The sequence below is a fragment of the Antechinus flavipes genome, chromosome 4, assembly GCF_016432865.1.
Source record: "Antechinus flavipes isolate AdamAnt ecotype Samford, QLD, Australia chromosome 4, AdamAnt_v2, whole genome shotgun sequence".
NCBI classification, from domain to species: domain Eukaryota; kingdom Metazoa; phylum Chordata; class Mammalia; order Dasyuromorphia; family Dasyuridae; genus Antechinus; species Antechinus flavipes.
Window position 1 is genome coordinate 175,426,737 of NC_067401.1, and position 26,639 is coordinate 175,453,375.

The window sequence follows — 26,639 nt, forward strand, 5'->3', positions numbered from 1 at the left end:
GAGGAGTACACACAGAGATGGGCTGGGGCTGAATCTATCATTTAGAGCAATCTGCAGACAGTCAAATCTAAGGCCAAAATGACATCTAGTTATGACCATAATTGTCAGAGGTTGTGGCAAAGTTACAGTTGTGATGGCAGTTTTAAACTCCAATTCATCAAATACCATTCTGTCACCTAGGTTACCATAAACTTGTTCTCCCATGTAGGTTCTATTTCCTTTGGAATTAATCTAGGGCCTTTCCAAACAAGAGTTCTTAATTTCTCAATTCAATTCCCTGTATTTAATTTTTGCCTTGTGTATCTTGAGAAGGATCCTCCTCAAAAAACCACTATACCCCAGTACGTACAGCCAAACCTGCAACAGGTAAGTATAACTTTAAGATTTTTCTCTGAGGACGGTGGGATGATCTCGCTGGTTTCTCTATGAGAGAAAGATTTCAAAGTTGCAAGTGGCATAAATAATATACATATTATTTCCCTTGATAGAACTAATATAAATTCCTTGAGGTCAGAGACTTTTTCTTCTTTCTTTTTCTTTTTCCTTTCTTCCCTTAAATCATCACACACCTACCGTGATGTCTGCAATATAGGGTTTAATCAATGCTTCTTGATTGGTTTATTAATATTTCAACTCACTGATATTCCTCTGGCTAACTATTGTAGTCGGTCATTCAGGATGGACAAACAAGGGACATTAGTTAGGTCATAGGGTGCAAAGCAGATGTAAGGAACATGTAGAGCATAATAAAGTTAAATAAGAAAAGAACAAACCAGGCTCACAGAAACTCTGCCTTTCTCACTCCCATGTAAGACTAACACCCTTTGTCAATCCCTGTATAAAAGTTAGATGACAATGGACAGAGTGCCTAGAGTCAGGAAGACTCGCCCTTCTGACTTCAAATTTAGATATTTACTAGCTATGTGGTTCTTGGCAAGTCATTTAACTCTTTTTGCTTCAATTTCATTAACTGTAAAATGAGATGGCGAAGGAAGTAGTGCCATGAAGAGTTGGAAACACTGACAGATAACTGAACAACAACAGCATTCCCTGTATGGGACTGTGCATCGGCATATCAGTGAAAAGTAAGCTAGAAGTCCTAGCATCTTATATTCATATGTTTTTAAATCTAATTTTGTAATCTATCTGTTGTTTCAGAGCTCTTGCTGACATCTTAAGGCAACAGGGACCAATCCCAATAGCACATTGTGAAAGAGAGACTATCTCAGCTATTGATACCTCTCCCAAAGAGAACACACCAGTCAGATCCTCCTCAAAAAACCACTATACCCCAGTACGTACAGCCAAACCTGCAATAGGTAAGTATAACTTTAAGATTTTTCTCTGAGGATGGTGGGATGATCTCGCTGGTTTCTCTATGAGAGAAAGATTTCAAAGTTGCAAGTGGCATAAAAGAGACAAAACTTTCAAATGTTACAATAAATGACAAGTAAGATTGGGGAATTATTTTACCTGGAGATGATTTTGAATAGGAAAAATTTTCATCAGGATACAGTCCTTAAGTAGAAAAGTAGACAAGATGGCTTTTGGCAAATACTGTAAGCCTGAGGAAAGTGTGATGATTTAGTGATTATATACTATTACAAGAAACCAGAAAGCATGTCATAAAAAAGAATCTGCAGTAACCACTGTAGGTAGCCATAATCATTGTTTGAGGCTATATTCAATTACATGTTCATTTATATGTTGGAAATATTGACTACACTGTTAGAAATATGAAAAACAAAATAATATACTACTATTAGAGATAAGAGGGACTATTCAATTTGTCCTGTCACCTGAAGAATGTGTCATACCCTGCAGTTTAAAATGTAAATTTTAAGATCTGTCTTTTTGTGACCCTTTCCAACCAGTTCCCTGAAGACACCCAGTTAGAATTTGGAGAATGGCTGAAAACTCTTTTGAGTCCCATATTGAGTATTAAGGATGTAGGTCCAAAGAGAAAAATGCTGAATTTCTGAGAAGTAAAAAAAACCCTCTAAGTATGACTCAGGTGCTATCAATAAATATATGAAAATATGTTGATTACTGTAGCCCTGGAGACTGATTTTGAGAGAGCTTATTTTTGATGTGGTGAATACTTTAAACTTGGGGATCCATGAGAATGGAAGAGGTGAACTGAATCAGTAATTAAGATATACCTTTGCGAGGGAAAAGAAGGGTGATTGTTCTAAGGAAAAAAATGAGATAAACTGAGATTTTGAATGATGTTTCATTTCTCTTTTAAAATGAAAAAAAAAGCTAACTCTTTGCCAATCATATTACTATGTACTTGGCTTGAGGAAAATATAAAATAAATAATGTCTTATAACATTGCTTCATGTTTATATAGCACTTTGCTGATTTCAATGATTTTTACATGCAGATATTATTTTGTTGGAATCTTTACAAACTGCTAACTAATTAGAGTTGATCTGATCTTACAAGAAGATGTTTTGGGCCAGAACCTGAAACAAGGTACTAAGTAGAACTAATTAGTACAATGCTTGTGTTTACACCTTTACTCATCGGAGTTCACAAGTATGCCAGATTCATAAAGTAAATTTTGTAACTTTGTGAATTCACACCTCCCTTAAAGCTCTTAGGGCCAGAGAGCACTATGGGAGAAAACCCATAATCCCTCTCTCTCATATCCCACAATTCCTCCCTCTTGTATAAAAGAAACAGACAGAGGCTCTCGGGGAGATTTCAGCTGAATTACGCCAGAAGCCCTCTCTCCGAGGCAAGAGAGATTCACTAGAATATTTTTCCACTTGGCTGGCTGGTGGCGGAAGAAGAGTTTTCAGAGGAAGAAGCTACGAGTAGAGATTTCACCAGAATTACATGACGAGTGGAGCTGGCTGGAGGCTGAAGAAAGCAGAGGCCGAAGGATAGAACCTTTGGATTTGGAGACATTTGGAGGGCTCTAAGCTAACTGGCCTATATTAGAGACAATAAAAGATCTGAACTTTTATCACCTGGCTGCGTTTTGGTTGATTATTACTTTCAACTGCAATTAAGACTGCCTCCAAGAAAAACCTCCCCCGAGAAACCTACCCTCTCCCCCAGAGAGAACTATTTTACTTATTTTAAAAGAAGAAGATCACTGCATTATTTGATTACTAAACGATTTTGATACTATACAAGACAACTAGCCTTAATTTATAAATAACCAAAATGTGGGCAAGAGAGAATAAATGACATCCCTAAATTATTTGACAATCATTTTGCAATAAGCATTTATTAAGTACTTAAAATATGTCAGGCAATGTGCCTAGTACTGGGTTATAAAGAAAAACGGAACAATACCAGTATTCAGGAATCTTCTATTTTATTGGAGGAAAACAATGCATATATAAATAAAGAAAATACAAAAAATAAAAAACAATTTACAGGAATGGATGAAAAATGTGCTAATTATGTGGAATCAAGAAAGTCCTTTTGGTAGATATTTGAACCAAGAGTTACAGGTAGCTAGAAATTACAAAAGGCAAAAGAGAGAGAAAAAAATATATGTACCATGGTGGGGACAGTCAGGATAAGGACTCAAATGGGAGATAGAATTTGGTATGGGAAAAATTCAAGAAGGCCATTTTAACAATGGAATGACTGATTATGAAATAAGTTTGGAAAAATAGATTGGAGACAGGTTGTGAAAGGCTTTAAATGACAAATAGAGAAGTCTGCATTTTATCCCTGTAGTGGTATAGATAAACCATTACTTAGCCTAATGCTGGTTTTATTCTAAAACATGAATACAGTACTTCTTAAAATTTCTTCCTAAATCCTTATCTTGAAATCAGATCCTTTCCTACAGTTTGTTCATGGCTCTGAGAGTCTGAGAGTTTAGGAAAGCTTGGTATCAAAAGCTCTGCTAGTTTATCAGGTTGTTTTGAAAGGTTTTTTTTTCTTTGACACTGATACAACTATAGTTCAGGCTCTAATCACTGCATGCCTGGACTGTTACAGTTTCTTCACTGCCTCAAATCTCTCTGTATTCCTATCCATTTTCTACTTAGCTGTCAGTCTGATTGTCCTAAAATTCAGGTCTAACCATGCTACATATACTCATCAGTAAACCCTGTTTGCTTTTTATTACCTTCAGGATATAAGATCCTTTCTTTGGCATTTGAAGTCCTTTCAAAGTTGGCTCTTTCCTGCCTTTCCAGTCTTCTTGCAATATAACTTTACTCCATGAACTCTGTTATCCTTAACACTGTAACACTTGCTGTTTCTCCCAAAGACACTCCATCTTGGGAATTCAAGTCTTTTCACTGATTGTTTCCTCTACCTTTAATGCTCCCTACCCTTCTTCCTCCTCATTTCCATCTCCTGGTGAAGTGGGAGGGAAACCGTTCCCTTTCCTGAAGCTGTTTCCCTTTAAGATTATCACTCTGAAGCTGTGCTTCCTTTCAGATTATCACCACATTGTGTTCCCTTTAAAATTAAAAATTGTGTCCCCTTTTTGATCTGAGAGATGAGGATCTCCCAAGTTCCAAGGAGTCTAGAAAGAGGGCCCATCTTCCCAGGGTGAAAGAAGCAACACTATTCAAGGGCAAATCAACTCCCATTGATCTTTTTGAAATTCTAAATTCTCATTCAACTGAAAAATCCTGGTCTGATCAGTTCAGGCCATATAACATATAACAGGTTCCCTTAAACTCACTCCTTGCAAAAGGCCCAAGCAATTTGCTAGCATCCTTTTCCCCTGCTGAGGAAGCATTCCATTCTCAGTGTAAAATTCCATTTCCCTAATAGGGCTTGTAATGCTGGAGAAACTGAGCAAGATAGAGATTAGAGAACAATTAAATAATTTATTTAATGGAGAGATTTACCGGGACCAAATGGATCCATGGTTTGGTCCCAGGGCTGAATGAGACTATTGTCTCAAAGAATCCAGGTGTGAATGTCAGATATAAGATTCTTTTATAGGGTAACAAGAACAATGACATAATGGAGGAGGTACCTGGATGGGGATGACCTAATGGGGGGAGGCACCTAGGATTACATAATGGGAGGTACTGGAGAGGCTCCTGATATTCTAATGATGTCTAAAATGGATAAATTCCTTTATCCCATCAAACATTATGAGGAAATGATTATAGCCTGAGGTCTAAGATATAAGACCTTTATCCTAACATTAAGAGGCAATAGTTATAAACTGAGGCAGAGTAACTGAATAGGACAATTAAGGAAACTGGGTCAGGACATTAAATGAGAAAAAAAGGCTCTGCCACTATAGAAGTCAGTCTCTTAGCGAACTGGTTTCTATTCAACAATAAACTTTCATTTTGCAATTAATAATTCAAGAATAAGTGGATTCTTTCACTTTAAACCTGGGGCCAACCAAAAAGGGGATTTTTTTTTTAAACAACTGTCTTATTGCCACTAACCTCATCACCACTGGGAATTGAGGGGATACAAACCTCATCATTTTGGTTCTCTGACAGACTGGGAAATCCCTGAAAAAAACAAAAACAAACAATCCCTTAAAAAAAAAAACAAACTTTTTTTTCTTCCCTGTTCTGTAGTGGACACCCAAAACCCCACCATAGACTTGAGTCCTTGGAGCCCCAGGCTCAAGCAGAATTCTCTCAGGCAGTATAATACCTGCATTTTCTGACAAAAGCCCTCCTTTTGTCACTCTCCATTTCTAAACACTGTCTACAGATGGACGAGGTGCTACAGAATTTGAAGAAAATTAAGGCTTTTTTTCCAGTCCAAAATGAAGCAGAGACCAATTCTGCTTGAGAAAAATCCCTAAACTGAAAAGTTTAATATGCTTAGATTTGCTGGAAGGGAATCAGATACCATCCAGCCCTCTTAAATCCCTTTTTCTCTAACCTGAGCTGAATACTGGAACTTCCAAGGATTCTGATTTTAAGCTCTGCCCTCAAGCAAAAATGGGCAAGACACTCAGAAAGTTGAATTTTCCCACCCCCTACCAGACCAAGGAGAAACCTGGCCATTACTCTGGGGATCCCACCCAACTTTCTCAGGGGGTCCAAGGTTGGCACCCTCCTTGATAGAGATAAACGGAAGAACCTGGAGAAGCCAACCTTGAGCCCTCAAACTTCTCCCACTCTGCTGTTACATGTAGCTGATGGAGTCTTTAATGACAGGAATCAGGCTTTAGCCGAGGAGAGAGATCACAATATTAAAGCAAGATCTGGAGACATGTCTCTACTCTTTGCTACTACTCCGGGGAACTACAGGGGTTGAGCCTTCTCTCCAATGCTCTGTCCTCCAGCAGGAGGTTGGGGCTTGATTGAGCTCCCCCTTGCTGTAGTTCCAATACGACATCAACCCTCGCTTTTCCCAGTAAGAACATTGCATTTCTTTCTCCTTCATTCTCGTTCTGCAACTCCGGTCTCTCCTCCTCTCCCCCCATAGAGTGGTGATTACAGAGGAACCCAAGAACTATTTCGAGACCTCTCCCAGCTTGGTAACTTGTCATTTAAATGCTCCTTTCCTTTTTCTTTATTGGGGTACTGTTTAGTGGTGAGATTGGGGACTCAATCTTATCTTTTCAAACCTCCAGAAAATTTTTTCACTCACCAACCTTAATTACACAATTAAGAGACCTTGAGAAGTTTGTTGGCAGTCCGGAAAAGCAGGGCATGCACATTCTAGACCCTTTGTCTCTTAAAGGAACTGAAGCTGCCAGCCCTTTCAGGAAGCATGCTTATCCCATACATTTTAAAACCGGACTTGGTTTCCCTGATTTGGTCATCCTGCCTTAGAGCAGTGACTGTCATAGTTCTTTTTAATTGAAGAAGCCTCAAAACTAACTTTGGGACAGCCATTAGAGCTTTAACTCAGCACTGGCTCCAGAGCATTTTACCTTTGATCCTGCCACCCTGTTTCCCTAACTCCACCCAATCTGGAGAAATTAGCTTTCTTGAAAATGGGGAAACAAAGGCAGCTTATTCTGTGGGGACTCTCACTGGCAATTTAGAGGCTAAACTATTGCCTCCTGGAACCTCTGTCCTAACCCGAGCTTTAGAACTGGGGAAAGGAATAAGAGTCAATATCTATAGTGACTCCAAATATGCTTTTGCATACTCACAGGGCTGTCTGGAAAGACAGGGGATTCCAAACTGCTTTTGGTTTTTTACTAACACTTCTGGAAGCCTCAGAGCACATGCCTAAGCAACTTGAGGAGAGATAAACAGCCTAGCTTTTTCAAAATACTACTGTGAGCACTCTGGAGGAATAGGCTATGTCCTTCTTTCTCTTACTCTCTTATCTAACTTTCTCACTCCAAAGATGGGAACTCTTTGCTCCTAGCATATTCTTTCCTATTTTTCTTTATTGGCATTCCATATCCCTGCCAGCAATTAAAGGTCTTTCTTGCAGGCTCCAACTCTCGTCAAAATTGGAGCTTTAGGAAAAGTCCATTGGGAATAATGGTTGGGGAATTTGGCAAATTGGTCATTTCAAAATTCCAAAGCAATTCAATTAAATTGGGGAGGATTGTGCACAGATTGAAGAGAGAGTTGTGTGGGTCAGAAACCATTAATAAAACAACTGAATAGATCTCTAGAAGCAAAGCAAAGTTTATTTACGTTCTCGAGAACGAGCATCCCACCCATCGAGCAGACAATCGAAGGGAGGAGGCACCGTAGGGGGTAGGATCAGCGCTTTTATCCCTACAGCAAATTCCCCCCTCCCACCACTGACCCTCATCCTTATTGGCTGAGGATCTTACATTCTAAACGCAGGAACTATCCAAGAAATTGAACTTGACCAACAAGTACATAGTTGCCCATATTTGGCTGAAATAGGAAGGATAACAAGAAGGGGACTTAAGTATGCCCTTAGGGGGCTAACAGGGAGGAATAGCAGGAAGAGACTTTAAGTATGTCCTTAAAATAGCAGGGAGGAGACACTTTAAGTATGCCCTTGACTTAAAGTCCTTCAGGCCTATTCAAACTTTGAAATAGATGAAGCCTTACTCGATTTTCACAACTGCCTTGAAAGATCTCATTTTATCTTGTTCAGAGTGAAGATAGTTTTTTTTCTTTTCCTTCAAACTAGGGTTCCCTGACTGCAGCAGGGCCACATGGGGTCAGAGGGAGAGAAAGAAACTGCTGTTTCGTGAAATTCATTATTTGAAAACTCCTTTACTACTTTCAGCTAAGGAGCATTGTGGGCAGTATTGTTGGGTTCTTAAGCAGCATTCTTAAGGCAGCATTGTATAATCTTGCTGTTGCCATGTATAATGATCTTCTGGTTCTGCTCATTTCACTTAACATCAATTCATGTAAGTTTCTCCAGGCTTTTCTGAAATCATCCTGCTGATCATTTCTTATAGAACAATATTTTCCCTAACGTTCATATACCATAACTTGTTTAGCCATTTTCCAACTGATGAGCATCCACTCAGTTTCCAGTTTTTTGTCACTTCAAAAAGGGCTGCCTTAAACATTTTTGCACATATGGATCCCTGTAAATATGTTTCTTATAGAAATTTAGGTTTTCATCTTCTCTCCAATCTAAGACAGTTGCCTAGAGCACTAAAAAGTTAAGCAATTTCTCTGGGATCACACAGGCAATATTTTTCAGAGGCCTGTCTAGAATCCCTGATTTAGAAATCAACTTTCTATCCATTATTCAATGTTACTATTCAGACTTCCTGTAATAGCATAAAACCAAATTTCTTAAATTCCTTGATCTCTCTAAACTATTTCAACATTCAGATTAATACAAAGAGAATGAAATGTGTGTCCCACTATGTAATCAATGTTCCCTTCAAAGGTTCAAAAGAATTCTCATTAATTGGAGAATTCTCTTAATCTCATCAAGGAGATGATTCAGGGCAATTCCAATAGTCTTGAACTTGACTAAAGGTGCATAGATGCTTTCCTTATCCAGGAAAAGAACTATGGAGACTGGATTAAAGCATAGTATTTTTACTTTTTGTTGTTTTTGTTTGTTTGCTTGTTTTCCTTGTGGTTTTTTCTCTTTTAATCTGATTTTTTTTTTTTTTATGTAGCACGACTAAAATGGAAATATGTTTAGAAGAATTGCACATGTTTAACCTGCTTTCCTGTTTTAGGAAGGGGAGTCAGGGGAAGGAGGGAGAAAATTTTAGAACACAAGGTTTTGCCAAGATGAATGTTGAAAACTATATTTGCATGTATTTGGAAAAATAAAATATTATTACAAAAAGTCCTATTTACATAGAATCTAGATTCTTTGGATTTGGTGGATTTCTGAACTCCACTCTCCTGATGTAACATACCCTCTCCTGATGATCAAATGCATTTCCATGTGAAGAAAAGAAGACAGTATCTGGAAAAGTGAAGTGTCATTGTATCTTTGTTGCATATCCTTGCTGCATAAAGGTAAAGTAAACCCATCTTGTATGTTCATTTACATACTGAAGCCTTATTTCATTTCACAGTTGAATCTGAACTAAGAGAGTACTGACATTAAAGCCACCTCTGATAATGAACATAAGATTTCAGATCTAGGAAAGGAGACAGAGAATAAGTAAATGAATCAAGAAAGAGCAATGCTATGAAAATTATATTGTGTCTCTTTCCTAGACTCATAGGTTTTTTTCCTTATCTCTATTTTCTTTTTCTTTCTAGATGACTTGTAAGAAAGTCTTATCAAAATTTTGAGTCCTGTTAATCTCTGTTGATCTTTATCTTAATGTTCTTCAACATGTTTTCCCCTTCTTGTTCTTGGAATTTTAATATACAAATATATCTTAATACATAAAAATTACTTCAAAACCCTCCCCCTTTACCTAACCTATTTCTTTTTTTCAGTAAAATACATCCTCACATTTAAAGCTTTATACACACACACACACACACACACACACATACATATAACTTTGTTCCTTCCTACTTTTTTATGTTTCTTATATTTTACTCTTGTTAAGTTTCTTTTAAACCCTGCTCTACTGGTCTCCTTGCTGTTCTTCACAGATTACTGTTGTGCCACAGTTCCATTTTGATGTCCTGACCTAGTTTCCCTAATGGTCCTATTTATTTACTCTGCCTCAGGTTATAATGTTTCCCTCTTAATGTCTGATGAGATAAAGGTCTACCTTAGTTGCTTTGCCCTCAAACCCCAGGCTATAATCATTCTCTCTTAAATGGTTGATGAGATAAAGGTTTTATATCTTTAGGTTATAGTCATTCATTCTTAATGTTTGACAGGATAAAAGTTTATTCATTTTAGACATCATTAGAATATCAGTAACCTCTCCAGTACCTCCCTCCATTGTGTCATCCTAGGTGCCTCCCCCATTAGGTTATCCCCATCCAGATACCTTCCCCATTATGTCATTGTTCTTGTTATCCTATAAAAAAGCTTGCTCTCTGATACTTAAGGCTGGATTCTTTGAGATGATAGTGTCATCCAACCCTGGGACCAAGATCCATTTGGTCCCAGTATATCTCTCCATTTAATAAACTATTAAATTAGTCTCTAACCTCTGTCTTGCTCAGTTTCTCTGGCATTACATTTTGGAGCTCCCCAGCTAGAGATATTGGGAACTGAGAACAGGACTAGGGGTTAGAGACATTTCAAGTCTCCACTTTGAGTCTGAAAACAGTTGGGGATCTAGGTTTTCTCTTTCTTGGAAAGGCTAGCCCTCTGGATTCTTCCAGAGGCTCCAGGAAGAGAGCAGTTCACCTGCTGGGGCCACTTCCAACAGTGGATACTTTCAATTCGGCCAGGAGAGAGTAAGTCCAATCTGATTTGTTTTTGTTTGTCTATGTTAGCGCTTGGATTGTTTTATTCAGGACGCTGGATGGGTTTGTGTCTTCTAGACATTTGGTCTGATACTTGCTTGTGCTAACACCTGGGTTCTCAGAAAAACACTGACAGGTGTTAAAATTCTGAGAAGTAGTATCATACTGGATGCGGTTGGCACTACCTGAGTGTCTCCTAAGACACATCTGGTTCTATGTGCCAGTTGGCACAACTCTGGGCATTCCAGAGTATAAACCTGGGTGTCTTTTAAAGACACCATTTGGCTTGGTTCTTGATTAGTGTCGAACTGGACATGGTTGCCACTACTGGGGTGTCCTTTCAAGACGCCATTGGCTTGGTTTTAATGTTAGTGTCCTACTGAATGTTGTAATTGTGCAGTCTAAGTGTGATCAGTGTTCTGTATGTCTTCTATGTTATTGCCTGTTTTGTGGCTTAAGGTTTAAAAAAAAAAACTGTTAAAAAGATATTAGGAGTTCTAATAGTACATGGTATAAGGTCACTTTATCATGGGAAAATCTGTCTCAAAACCAAAAACTCTGCTAGAACATCTCCTTAAACATTTTTCTGAGACATTTAAACACCATGATTATGGGATTATGCGATATCATGGAAAAAGGATAAATTAAAACTGTTTTGTGGCCTTCCTTTGGGGTAGGATAGTTACCAGAAGGAACATATGATAAAGAAATAGCACAAGCAGTGCACCAAATAGTTACTGGTGAACCTGGCCAATCAGATCAGTATCCCTATATTGACATCTGTCTACAAATTATTTCTTACCCTCCTTCCTGGCTAATGGCAGTTTTAAAATTGTGGGAAATAAACTTTACTGTTGTCTATGCAGGCTAGAATTAGTTATCTTTAAGTATAAGATCTTAAAAGAACAATAGCTTGTTAAAGAAGTTCTGTTAACTTGCCTGAAAGGGCTCATGTACCTCTAATTAGGTAAAGTATGTAGGAAAAGCAATTTTATATTATTGGGAATTTAAAGCTGTTTGTTATCTATATTATAACATTGTAAATTATGCTTTAAATCCACCTCTGCTGGACATGAGGGTTTTATGGAAATTCCCCCACCCACCCACTGATTTCTGCTACTTTAAATGTTGGGTGGGGTAGGGATTTTTGGTAAAGATTTAAACTCACCCCCCACTGTTGTTACTTCAACTATTGGAACATTTCGTTAGCCTGGAGTGAAGTTCAACTTCCCCTCTCCCCTTTCTTGGGAGGTGGAGTGGGGGGAAGGGCAGTCACATGGAATCCTCTCCTCCCCCCTTCCTCTAAACTGTTCCAGACATTTTTTACCAAGTTGTAGCTACCTGGTTCTTGGCTAAAAGCAGCAAACCGATTTGTATAAATACAAGGTAAATAGCTATTTAGGATTTGTTATCAGAGGTAAAATTTCTTGGGTTTGTAGTTAATATGTCACTGGATTTTTTTCTTCCTGTTAACTGATTTCTATAATCAGAGCAATGGTCAATGAGAAATTGTTAATTCAATTATGTCATACCTTGCTGTTTCCAATTTGGTTATCTATAATCATTATATCCTAAATACTTGAACAAATAAGTATTTAGTCTGGTCATCTATTGGTTACTAGATATTGTGTCTGGATATTCAAGTTTTTTTTAAGGTTTATAGTTAATGAGAGGCTACATCTTGTAGCAATCCTTGTGGACCAGTCTTTCTATCTCAGACTGTTCTAACTTTTCTTTGTTAGATTTATTTTTGTTTCTAGATTTGGTCAAATTACAGATATATTGACTTGTTTCTGGGACCTAGATCAAGCTTTGATTGTCAGCGTGCCACACTATACCCATCCCCCTCCCTGGACTGAGCATCTTCGCCTATTTTCAGCAGGAAGCAGCTTTTGAGAAAACCATCGCTCCTTTTCCTGATATAATTTGGACTGATAAGGGGGAGTGGGAAAGTGGATGAATTATTAGAATTTTAATTGTATTACTGTGTGTTTAAGATTTGGCATGGAAATTGTTAAACTTGTGTAGTAACCATTGCTATTATGTTTGAGGGACTTTTAGTCTGTTATGTATATGCATATGTATTTATATGCTGGATGGTTATTTGATAATTCTTTTCTGGAAAAAAAAAGGGAGGAAGAAATAGGAAATTGGGGAAACTGGTGTATTTTCTTAGTTACTTCTGCCCTACCCCTTTACTAGTTCAGATTTAATTGGAAATCCTTTAAACAGTCCTTTTCAGTTTTTACTCCTTGCTTAAATTTACTGGATTATGATTTGCTGGTTGTGCTTTAACTTTGAAATCCCTTATTCTGTTGGAATTGCCTTGGCAGACTCAGTTTTGGGAATTATTTTTTAGAAACAACCAGAAATTGGATACCTGTCTTGGAACTGGCAGTCTCTCTGATCTGTTTCTCCACTCCTGTTACCCCAAGGTCCTTAATTAGTATTTCAGCATACTTAAAGGATCTTGTAGTTGATATCAGGTTTCTAAAAATTTGGAGTTTGCCTGCCTTGCCTAGGCTTTTTGTATATCAGGGAGCTTTTCCCTATATGTTTAACTTCCAGCTACTCTATATGTATTTTATAGATGTTTAATTCATTAGAATGTAAGCTCCTTTTTGGTAATCCTATCACAAGTCTGAATTCTCTTTCTCTGTTCTGCTTTTTGCATTAAATGTTTATCTTATTTGGTGTTTGTTAACTTCAAAATTAAACAGGAACAACAATAACAAAAACAACTGAGTATGGGTACAGGGAGAAAAAAAAAGTGGGCTTCTTGAAAATAAGGGATACTTTTTCCCTTTCATTATATCCCCAGTACTTAGCACAGTGGCTATTTTAAAAGCACTTATTGATTGATTCTACCACTTTAATATTTTAGTCATCAATCTCATGTGTTGGCATAGTAACATCACATATCAGTGATACACAGGAGATAAAAATTTTGCTCTTTATTTTGGTATCTCTAGTTCATTTTGCTTGTCTCCAATATTTTGTATAATTATGTTTAGCTAGGTTCTGATTATTGTGAATAATGAAACTGCTAGACTTACTTGAATTTGTACTGCATCATCCCATTGGAATAAACCAGTTATCATATTTTACATACTTACAACTTCAAACAGTGCAAATTCATATACATGGGACTACATCAAATACATGGAAACTTGCTTCATAAACATCTAGGACAATGGGATTTACTATTGACTCATTTCTCAGATTTTGTCTCCTGTGACGTTTCTAGTGTCTCTTCTATTATTTTTCCTATATAACATGTATCCCTCATGATATTTAGCTTGATAAATCAACACATTATATTTTCTGCCCTATCCTTTTTTTTTTTTTTTTCAGGTTAAAGCTTTTTGGAGTAGGTTTGCAAAAATGGTGACAACTATATATTTACTTATTTTTTAAGTTAACCTGGGCTCTGGCAAGAAGTTCTGTCATTCCTATGTTTAAGCCATAATGTAGAAACCCAAATTGCTCAGAACATAACCAGTTATGTAATTTCTAAATCTCTTGATTTTCTGCATGCTTTGCCTTTATGGGCAACAGCTCTGAAAAATCACCTATTCCTTTCAGTCAATATATTGCCTTTCATAATCTTTAGCAATGCTTTCTTTCACTATTATTTCCACCTGCATGTAAATATTGCTGTCAGAAATAAATAGCAGTTATATAGTTTAATTACTCTTGGAAGTTTCTATGTGATATCTTGGATAACTGTCCTAGGAAGACAGAAGGCTTCTTTCTTTTATCAAGATGACAAATCAATAATTGCCTTAATGCTGTTCAGTGAGGACTAACTAGGAATCATAGCTAAACTTGTTTCCAGTCCTTACTGAATGATTTGTTTCCTAAGAATACCTGTGGATACAAAACTATTTCTTAGAGAAAAGAATATGTTGCTTCTTTAAAATATCTAGCTCTTTCATTCTAGGAAAAAAAAGATTTGTATTTGTTTCTTATCTTCAACTTTTCACTGGTTCTACTACCCTCTTTACTATCTTTTACAATGCTTTAAAACCAGTAAGTTGCCCTCTATCTGTCCAATGCTTGCTTTTCTTTGTTTTCACATTGAAGTCTTCCTTTCTTCCTTCCTCTCTTCCCTCTCTCCCTTCTTCCTTTTCTTCCTTCTTTCTTTCCATTTTTCTTCTTTCTTTTTTCCTTCCTTCTTTCTCCATATATGAAGCTGAGAATTTCTATTACATAACTTTTTTTTTGCTGAGGCAATTGAGATCAAGTGACTTGCCAGGAAGTGTTAAGTGTCTGAGGTCAGCTTTGAACTCGGGTCCTTCTGACTTCAGGACTGGTGCTGTATCCACTGCACCACCTAACTGCCTATTACATAACTTTTAAAAAGATGTATATTAAATTTAACAGAATAGTAAAAAAAAAAAAAAAAGAAGTTCTGAATCACTGTATATTTCGGTGCATTTATTGTTTCATTTTTTTTTCTTTTCTTTCTTCATTCCAATCCCCTCCTCCCAAATAGAAGCCTCTTTCTTATAAGAAAGAAGTATCTTAATCTATACTTCTAGTCTATTATCTCTCCTTTTTTGCTGAGGCAATTGGGGTGAGGTGACTTGCCCAGGGTCACAGAGCTAAGAAGTGTTAAGTGTCTGAGACCAGATTTGAAGTCAGGTGCTCCTGACTTCAGGGCTGGTGTTCTATCCATTGTGCCACCTACTTGCTCCTTGTTATCTCTCTCTTAAGAGATGGGAAACCATGTGACATCATTAGTGTTCTGAAATTATGACTGATTATTGCACTAAGAGTTTTTGTCTTTCAAAATTATTTTTTGATCATTAGTTATGTAAATTATTAGATGAATAATTTCTGAAGAGAAACAATATTTCCATGGAGCCACTGGCAAAAACTGATCTGAGTCTGGTCCTAGAATGTCAGACTTAAAATTATCTAGTCCATCTCTGCTGCCCTCATTTACATTTATCTAAACTGAGTCCCAAGAAAGGAAAATAACTTTCAGTGAGATCAGATAATTATATAGTATTAGAACTCATAGGAATATCTCCTACCCTTTCAATAGCATCAGTAGATGGAACATGAAATATTTATCTGGATTATTTGATCAGAGTAGACAGCAAGTTTGAGCAATTAATTTATACGATAAATATGTTATATTGTTCTCCAACTAGCAAATTCTGAGTTTTTTCCTTGAATTATTTGGAAAATTTAACTCCATGGACATGACTTAAATTCCATGTTTCTTACACTGGGACATATTACTATTCTTCTGCTTAAAAGTATGCAATCCTGTATTAGAGGTCCCTTTATGAGCAGGGAATTTAGCAAGTTCCTGGAAGATTGCCAGTACTTATCTGTTCTTGGCTCCTTTATGCTGATTTAACTTAGGAATTTATCACTCATATGTGATGATTTATTGATAAACCTACACTTTAATAAATGTGGCCTTTTGTTCCCTTTCATAGCTAAATCAAAGGAAATTGGACCTCTGTTGAGGAAATCCATAGATAGGTATAATGCTATGGTGGAATGATGAGCCTTACATATAGAGAGTGAAGGCCCTGTGGAGAGTTTTTGAGCCATTTTGTTACAAGACTCTTTTTTTTTTTTTTTTTAATAATAAATTTTATTTTATTTAATAATAACTTCGCATTGACAGAATCCATGCCAGGATAATTTCTACACGACATTATCCCTTGCAATCACTTATGTTTCGTTTTTTTCCCCTCCCTCCCTCCTCCCCCCCCCCAGGATGGCAAGCAGTCCTATATATGCTAAACATGTTGCAGTATATCCTAGATACAATACATATTTGCAGAACCAAACAGTTCTCTTGTTGCACAGGGAGAATTGGATTCAGAAGGTAAAAATAACTCGGGAAGAAAATCAAAAATGCAAATAGTTTACATTCATTTCCCAGTATTCCTTCTTGGGTGTAGCTGTTTCTGTCCATCATTTCTCCAATGAAACTCAGTTAAGTCTCTTTGTCAGAGAAATCCACTTCCATCAGAATACATCCTCATACAATATCGTTGTCGAAGTGTATAATGATCTCCTGGTTCTGCTCATCTCACTTAGCATCAGTCCATGTAGGTCTCTCCAAGCCTCTCTGTATTCATCCTGCTGGTCATTCCTTACAGAGCAATAATATTCCATAACATTCATATACCACAATTTACCCAGCCATTCTCCAATTGATGGGCATCCATTCATTTTCCAGTTTCTAGCCACTACAAACAGGGCTGCTACAAACATTTTGGCACATACAGGTCCCCTTCCCTTTTTTAGTATCTCTTTGGGGTATAAGCCCAATAGAAACACTGCTGGCTCAAAGGGTATGCACAGTTTGATAACTTTTTGGGCATAATTCCAGATCGCTCTCCAGAATGGCTGGATTCGTTCACAACTCCACCAACAATGCATTAGTGTCCCCGTTTTCCCGCATCCCCTCCAACATTCATCATTGTTTTTTCCTGTCATCTTAGCCAATCTGACAGGAGTGTAGTGATATCTCAGAGTTGTCTTAATTTGCATTTCTCTGATCAATAGTGATTTGGAACACTCTTTCATGTGAGTGGTAATAGTTTCAATTTCTTCATCTGAAAATTGTCTGTTCATATCCTTTGACCATTTATCAATTGGAGAATGGCTTGATTTTTTATAAATTTGAGTCAGTTCTCTATATATTTTGGAAATGAGGCCTTTATCAGAACCTTTAATTGTAAAGATGTTTTCCCAGTTAGTTACTTCCCTACTAATCTTGTTTGCATTCGTTCTGTTTGTACAAAGGCTTTTTAATTTGATATAATCAAAATTTTCTATTTTGTGATTGGTAATGGTCTCTAGTTCATCTTTGGTCACAAATTTCTTTCTCCTCCACAAGTCTGAGAGATAAACTATCCTATGTTCCTCTAATTTATTTATAATCTCGTTCTTTATGCCTAGGTCATGGACCCATTTTGATCTTATCTTGGTATGTGGTGTTAAGTGTGGGTCCTTGCCTAATTTCTGCCATACTAATTTCCAGTTATCCCAGCAGTTTTTATCAAATAATGAAATCTTATCCCAAAATTTAGAATCTTTGGGTTTGTCAAACACTAGATTGCTATAGTTGACTATTCTGTCTTGTGAACCTAACCTTTTCCACTGATCAACTAATCTATTTCTAATCCAATACCAGATGGTTTTGGTGACTGCTGCTTTATAATATAATTTTAGATCAGGTACAGCTAGACCACCTTCATTTGATTTTTTTTTCATTAATTCCCTTGAGATTCTCGACTTTTTATTGTTCCATATGAATTTTGTTGTTATTTTTTCTAAATCATTAAAATATTTTCTTGGAAGTCTGATTGGTATAGCACTAAATAAATAGATTAGTTTAGGGAGTATTGTCATCTTTATTATATTTGCTCGGCCTATCCAAGAGCACTTAATATTTTTCCAATTATTTAAGTCTGACTTTATTTGTGTGAAAACTTTTTTGTAATTTTGCTCATATAATTCCTGACTTTCCTTTGGTAGGTAGATTCCCAAATATTTTATGCTATCAACAGTTATTTTGAATGGAATTTCTCTTTGTATCTCTTGCTCTTGGATTTTGTTGGTGGTGTATAAGAATGCTGAGGATTTATGGGGATTTATTTTGTATCCTGCTACTTTGCTAAAATTATGAATTATTTCTAATAGCTTTTTAGTAGAATCTCTGGGGTTTTCTAGGTATACCATCATATCATCTGCAAAGAGTGATAGTTTGGTTTCCTCATTGCCTACTCTAATTCCTTTAATCTCTTTCTCGACTCTTATTGCAGAGGCCAGTGTTTCTAATACAATATTGAATAATAATGGTGATAGTGGGCAACCTTGCTTCACTCCAGATCTTACCGGGAAAGGTTCCAGTTTTTCCCCATTGCATATGATGCTTACTGAAGGTTTAAAATATATGCTCCTAACTATTTTAAGGAAAAGTCCTTTTATTCCTATGCTCTCAAGTGTTTTTATTAGGAATGGCTGTTGGATTTTATCAAATGCTTTTTCTGCATCTATTGAAATGATCATATGGTTTTTGTTTGGTTGGTTGTTGATATAGTCAATTATGTTAATAGTTTTCCTAGTATTGAACCAGCCCTGCATTCCTGGTATAAATCCTACTTGGTCATAGTGTATTATCCTGGGGATGATTTTCTGTAATCTTTTTGCTAATATTTTATTTAAGATTTTAGCATCAATATTCATTAGGGAGATTGGTCTATAATTTTCTTTCTCTGTTTTCAGCCTACCTGGTTTAGGTATCAGTACCATATCTGTGTCATAAAAGGAGTTTGGTAGGACTCCTTCAATCCCTACTTCTTCAAATAGTTTATTTAGCATTGGAGTTAATTGATCTTTAAATGTTTGATAGAATTCAGATGTAAATCCATCTGGTCCTGGGGTTTTTTTCTTAGGGAGTTGATTGATAGTTTGTTCTATTTCTTTTTCTGAGATAGGAGTGTTTAGGATATTTACTTCTTCCTCTGTTAGTTTAGGTAAGCTATATTTTTGGAGGTATTCTTCTATTTCATTTAAGTTGTCGAATTTATTGGCGTAAAGTTGGGCAAAGTAACTCCTAATTATTGCTCTAATTTCCTCTTCGTTAGTGGTGAGTTCTCCCTTTTCATTTTTAAGACTAACAATTTGATTTTCCTCTTTCCTTTTTTTAATCAGATTTACTAAGGGTTTGTCTATTTTGTTGGTTTTTTCATAGAACCAACTCTTAGTTTTATTAATCAATTCAATAGTTTTTTTACTTTCAATTTTATTGATCTCTCCTTTTATTTTTTGAATTTCAAGTTTAGTGTTTGATTGGGGGTTTTTAATTTGTTCCTTTTCTAGCATTTTTAGTTGCAAGCCCAATTCATTGACCTTCTCTTTCTCTATTTTATACAAATAGGCCTCTAGAGATATGAGATTTCCCCTTATTACCGCTTTGGCTGCATCCCATACATTTTGGTATGATGTCTCATTATTATCATTTTCTTGGATGAAGTTATTAATTATGTCTATAATTTGCTGTTTCACCCAATCATTCTTTAGTATGAGATTATTTAGTTTCCAATTATTTTTTGGTCTACTTTCCTGTGGCTTTTTATTGAATGTAATTTTCAATGCATCATGGTCTGAAAAGGATGCATTCACTATTTCTGCCTTACTGCATTTGAGTTTGAGGTTTTTATGTCCTAATATATGATCAATTTTTGTATAAGTTCCATGAACTGCTGAAAAGAAGGTGTACTCCTTTCTGTCCCCATTACATTTTCTCCAGAGATCTATCATATCTAATTTTTCTAGTATTCTATTTATCTCTTTGACTTCTTTCTTATTTATTTTGTGGTTTGATTTATCTAATTCTGAGAGTGCAAGGTTGAGATCTCCCACTATTATAGTTTTACTGTCTATTTCTTCTTGCAGCTCTCTTAATTTCTCTTTTAGGAATTTAGATGCTACACTACTTGGTGCATATATATTTAATATAGATACTTCTTCATTATTCATTCTACCCTTTAGCAAGATATAGTGCCCTTCCTTATCTCTTTTGATTAGATCAATTTTTGCTTTAGCTTGATCTGAGATCAGGATGGCTACCCCTGCTTTTTTGGCTTCACCTGAAGCATAGTAGATTTTGCTCCAACCTTTTACCTTTAACCTGCATGTATCACCCCACTTCAGGTGTGTTTCCTGTATACAACATATTGTAGGATTCTGGCTTTTAATCCATTCTGCTAACCGCTTCCTCTTTATAGAGGAGTTTACCCCGTTCACATTTATGGTTAAAATGACCAATTCTGTATTACTTGCCATCTTGTTAACCCCGGTTTATGCTTTTCTCCCTTCTTACTCCCTTACCCCCTCCCTTACCCCCCTTCCCAGTATTAAGCTTGTGAGCTCCCCTTGCTTCTCACAGCCCTCCCTTTTTCAGTATCCCTTCCCCCCCTTAGAGTTCCCCCCCCCCAACTTGCCCCTTTCCCTCCCAGTTACCGTATTCCCTTCCACTTAGCTTATTCCTTCCTTTTTCACTTTTCCCTTCTCACTTTTCAATGAGGTGGGAGAAGTTTCACCATAGATTGAATATGTCTAAAATTCTTCTCTTAATGCCAATTCTGAAAGCAGTAAAATACTCACTATTTTCATTCCTCTCCATTCTTTCTCTCAGATATACTAGGTTTTCTTTGCCTCTTCATGAAATGTAGTACCCCCACTTTCCCTTTTTTCTAGTACAATGTCCTTTCCACAACTAGTTTCTAGAACAAGGTATACATGTATTCTTTATACATCTTTACAGCCGAAATATAGTTCCCAAGATTAATCTTTACCTTTTTAGATTTCTCTTGAGTTCTGTGCTTGTAGATCAAATTTTTTGTTAAGTTCTGGCTTTTTCATCAGAAATAGATGAAATTCGCTTATTTCGTTGAATGTCCATCTTCTTCCCTGGAAAAAGATGCTCAATCTCGCTGGGTAAGTTATTTTTGGTTGCATACCAAGTTCCTTAGCCTTTCGGAATATCATATTCCAGGCCCTTCGATCCTTTAATGTGGATGCTGCCAGATCCTGGGTGATCCTTATTGTGGCTCCTTGATACTTGAATTGGGTTTTTCTAGCCGCTTGCAGTATTTTTTCCTTTGCCTGAGGGTTCTGGCATTTGGCCACTATATTCCTTGGTGTTTTGATTTTAGGATCCCTTTCAGTAGGGGATCGATGAATTCTTTCAATGTCTATTTTACCTTCTGTTTCTATGACTTCTGGGCAGTTCTCTTTGATAGTTTCCTGGAAGATAGTGTTCAGGCTTTTTTTTTCATCATACTTTTCTGGAAGTCCGATGATTCTCAGGTTGTCTCTCCTGGATCTGTTTTCCAGGTCTGTTGTCTTCCCCAGAAGGTATTTCACATCCTTTTCCATTGTTTGATTTTTTTGGATTTGCTTAACTGATTCTTCTTGTCTCCTCGAGTCATTCAATTCCAATTGTTCGACCCTGATTTTCAGTGAGGTATTTTCTTCACTCACTTTTTTAAGATCTTTTTCTAATTGTCCAATTGAGTTCTTTTGTTCTGTGGAATTTTTTTCCATTTTGCCAATTTTGTTTTTTAGAGAGCTGTTTTCTGTTTCCAGTTCACTAATCCTATTTTTCAAGGATTTGGTTTCTTTATCCACTCTCTCTTTAACTGACTTCTCCAGGCTCTTTTGCCAAGCCTCCCTCTCCTTTTGCAGAGCCTCCCTCTCCTTTTCCCATTTTTCTTCTAGCTCCCTTGTGAGAGCCTTTTTAATTTCCTCCATGAGATTCATCTGTGCTGAGGGACATAAGGTTTCCTCCTTCGGGGATTCACCTGGGGACTGTTTGTTTTTAGTCTCCTCAGGGTTTGGAGTCTGCTCTTTATCTGTATAAAAGCTGTCCAGGGTTAAATTCTTTTTCAGTTTCTTGCTCATTCTGTCTATTTATCAAAGACAAACTATCAAAGAAACAGAAGGAAAAAAAACCCCTTGAATGGAGGCTGCTTTCTTTGGGGGAGGGGCAGGGTATTCGTGAGGCACAGGTCCTACTGTGCTATGGCGCCTGCGCACTGAGTTCCGAGCGCTCTGAGATCCGAGCGGGCTAAGACACTGTGGGGGAGGGGTGGCCAGGTCCCGAGAAACTCCAGCTGTTTGGGATTGTATTCTTCACCCCCGGTGTTTTTAGCTTCTCTGCTGGGCTGCTGACTTGCTCCTATAGCAAAGCTCTCGCCGCAGAGACGGCTGCGATCGGGTCCTACCCCCTCTCGGCTCCACCCGGTTCTGAGCTGCTATCTGTGCTCTGGTTGCAGCTGCTGCCCGCAGACTGCTTCCAAATACCGTCCCCGCCCTCGCGCAAAAACAGACCTTTCTTGACGAGTCTCAAGGATGGTTTCTCTTGGTAAGTAATTGTATGGTTTTTTTTCAGTCGAGCATTAATTCAGAGGCATGAAATGAAATGAATAGTGAGAGAAAAACACGGAGGTTACACAGAAGCGTATTTCCTCTCCGCCATCTTGGCCGGAAGCCTGTTACAAGACTCTTATACAGGAATGCTTCACAACAAGAAGAGAAAAGGAAACCCAGATCACAAATCTTATTCCATTTCCCACCTGGCTGTTTTCCTGGGCTTTATCATCTCTAAACCCTCACCAATTTGTAACATACATTCATCTCTGAAACACCTGTCTCCACAGTATCTTGTCTCTGGTAGGAAAGGGGGAATGGGGGTGGACATTATAGAATTCCTCTCTTCTCCTCCTTCATTTGGAAGGCTCCTAGGAAATTCTCATCATCATGTTCTACTCAGCTGCTTTCCTATACTTAATCAGCTCCAGAAACTCATCATTTTACAAGATCAAATCATCTCTGAAACTCTCATCTTCCTTTGATTATTCTGCTTACCCCTTATTCCCCCTTTTTAGCTTCTTTTTATGTAATGACTCCTTGAAGTCATACTCTCACACCTTTTTTTGTATACTGAGTGCTTAGCTCTGTGCTTAATTCATAGCAGGAACTTGATGAGTGATTTTTGACTATTTCCTGGTGACTATAAGTAAGCAGAAGTCATGGTTAAGAAGAGTTAGGGACCTCTAGATTAGGCTATACTTTCTCTAATCACAAAGCTCCTGAAATAATTTCTGGTTTTCTTCTCAAGCTACAAAGAATGTTCATTGACTGGTTACATCAAGTAAGAAGTCATGTTTTATCACATGATAGTTGAGTTGGATCTACTGTTGAGAAAGAGCTCATTACTTTATGACTTGTATATGGGATATTCTACAGCTTGCATGTGTATGGGATATTCTACAGCTTGTATATTTATTCGACTTTACCCATATGAGAGAGTGAGGTATAAATACCTTGAATATTTGTTGAAATAAAATAATGAATTTCCTATATTCTGACAGAAAATCAAAGGAAGTAATTATGGAAGTAGTCACAATTTTAGATCCTAATAATCAAGAACTTCAGGGAATAATGAAGGAAATAGCAATTTTGTTTTACAATGTGGAAAAGTATCTCTTGGACTTAGGAAGAAACAAACGTATTTGTATATGCACACACAAAAATACACCTAAATGTGCATGTCTATGTACATACTAAATAAGGGAATGCACAGTGACAAATGACAGTCAAGATGATTATCTCCTTTGAAGAGTTTAGGGACAATGTTTTTTGTTTTTTTTAAAGACAAAGGAATGGATATCTGAGTTTTAGGAAGAGGATTTTGTATGATGGATTCATACAAAGAATGAAGACAAAGAATTCAGAAGACTTGGGTTCTAATCCTAGAACTGCCATTAACTAGTGTCTGACTTGGATCAAGCTATTTTACCCGACTCAGATTTTGTTTTCTAATCTAGAGAATGAAACAATACATAGAAATAGGGCATAGTGGAAGGAATATGCTTTCTGCATAGCCAGGGGCTTGCTCATCATGATCTCAAATTAAAAATTGTGCTGCTTAACAAGCAAAACTGAGCCAAGATATGGTGTTCTTTTTCTTTAAAATATAATGGTTCTCTCTGGGAGTGGGTTTCTCGGGGAGGTTTTCTGGAGGCAGCCTTAGTTTCAGTTAAAAGTAATAATCACCCAAATGTAGCCAGGTGTTAAAAGTTCAGATCTTTTATTGCTTCCCCCAAAATAGCCCGGTTAGTTTTCTTGGAGGCCTCTCTCTCCTCTTGGTTCTAAGAGCTCTTGCTGCTTTGTCCTTTGCTTCTGCCTCTGCTTTCTTCAGTCTCCAGCCAGCACAAAGGTGAATCTGTCTTGCCTCTGAGAGAGGGCTTTTGGCTCTCAATCTCCCAGAGTGCTCTTTGTTCCAGAGTGCTCCTCTCCAATCCCTGGGACTGTTCCGAAGTAAAACTAGGTTTTTGCAAGCCTGAGAACATGATGTCTGGTAGGATTGTGGGTACCCCAATCCACATGGCCCCAGAGCTTTGGAATCCCATGTCCTTTCTCTTGAAGTTGAAAGACCAAAGATCAGGCTCTTTCTTCTCTCAAGTTCTTATCAACTCTGCTTTTAAGCAGGTTCAGCGCACTGAATAATCAAACTCTACCCATAAAGAGATTTTTATGGAAATATTCTTCACCTTAAAGGCCAAAAACCAAGGGTTCTATTGATTAGTGACTCTAGCTACAATTTTGAAAGAGAAATTAAAAAAAAAAACTAAATGAGCTCCATAGAAATATAATAGGATATCTTAACTTCTATCCTTGAATCTCTTTTCTTATATGTTACAAATTGATGACGGTTTAGAGATGATAAAGTCCAGGAAAACAGCCAGGTAGGAAATGGAAAAAGATTTGTGATTTGGGCTTCCTTTTCTCTCTCTCTTTTTTTTTTTTTTTAAATTTTTATTTAATAAAAAATCCATGCCAGGGTAATTTTTTTTTTACAACATTATCCCTTGCACTCGTTTCTGTTCTGATTTTTTCCCCTCCCTCCCTCCACCCCCTCCCCTAGAGGGGCAAGCAGTCCTTTATATGTTGGATATGTTGCAGTATATCCTAGATACAATATATGTTTGCAGAACCGAACAGTTCTCTTGTTGCATAGGGAGAATTGGATTCAGAAGGTATAAATAACCCAGGAAGAAAAACAAAAATGCAGATAGTTCACATTCATTTCCCAGTGTTCTTTCTTTGGGTGTAGCTGCTTTTGTCCATCATTTATCAATTGAAGCTCAGTTAGGTCTCTCTGTCAAAGAAATCCACTTCCATCAAAATATGTCTTCATACAATATCGTTGTCGAAGTGTATAATGATCTCCTGGTTCTGCTCATTTCACTTAGCATCAGTTCATGTAAGTCTCTCCAGCCCTTTCTGAAATCATCCTGCTGGTCATTTCTTACAGAACAATAATATTCCATAACATTCATATACCTTAACTTATTCAGCCATTCTCCAATTGATGGGCATCCATTCAGTTTCCAGTTTCTTGCCACTACAAAAAGGGCTGCCATGGAATATATTTCTTTATAGAAAAGATGGAACAAATCTTTAGTTGGGGCCAAGGAAAGCTGAAGAAACAGATTCAATTCAATAATAAAAGGACCCATATTTATTTCAATAATACTAAGAAGAAATTCCTTGAAAACATGCTTTTATATTACTTCCTAACCTAAAACTGTGGAGATATTGGAAAGAGGTGGGCTCCAATTGCTGCTGAACTTTTCAGATAGCTTCTAAACTCCTTAGCTGTCACTAACCAAGGCTTTTCCTTCACTACTTTTAATCATGGCTAATTACTTTTCCTAGCTGTCAGCTGCATTAGCTAGGGTTCTGCAGCTGTCAGTCATAACTAATTCTTCCTCTATAGTTATAAGTCTATCCCTGAAATCACATCTTTATCTTCTGTCATTGAAGATCTGTCTCCTCAGCTATTGCTGTGTCCCAATATCACTGATTACCAAATTTCTGCCACTAATTTGTCCCATCAACCTGAAGTCAGAAACACTGCTTATTGCCTTTTACCAGAATACCTGGATTATATGCCCAGTAGCAATTATTAATTCAGTTTTAATGTGAGCTTACTAAAAATTGTATAAAATACTTTGATGTCTACACTACAATAAATGCAAGAACTATATAAAGAAAACTATAAAGAAATATTTGCAGAAATACAAAAATAATTGGAAAAATATTAAATCCTGACAGGTAATATGAGCCAATATAACAAAAAATAGCAATACTACATATATTTAGTTTTTCAATGATATTCCAATCAAAGCACCAAGTTATTATTTTACAAAATGAAATTGTCAAAGCCACTTTAGTTTTTAGACATGACAATAAAAAAGACCTTTGAGGAAAGGATTGAAGAAGGTGGAAAAAAAACTATACTAAAGAATGAGATGAGCAGGTCTCTGAAAGACATAGTGTCTATCATTTTTGAAAATGTGAGATTTAAGA

At 36.9% G+C, this 26,639-nt stretch overlaps 1 protein-coding gene across 2 annotated transcripts in view; it reads left to right on the forward strand.

Moving 5' to 3' along the window:
- SHISA6 (shisa family member 6) overlaps positions 1-26,639 on the forward strand; it is a 473,827-nt gene that overhangs the window by 67,763 nt on the left and 379,425 nt on the right. For both annotated transcript variants that reach the window (XM_051995557.1, XM_051995558.1), the window contains one exon: positions 1,159-1,319. In XM_051995557.1, the coding sequence (XP_051851517.1) occupies positions 1,159-1,319 (161 nt within the window). The remainder of the gene's footprint in view (positions 1-1,158; positions 1,320-26,639) is intronic.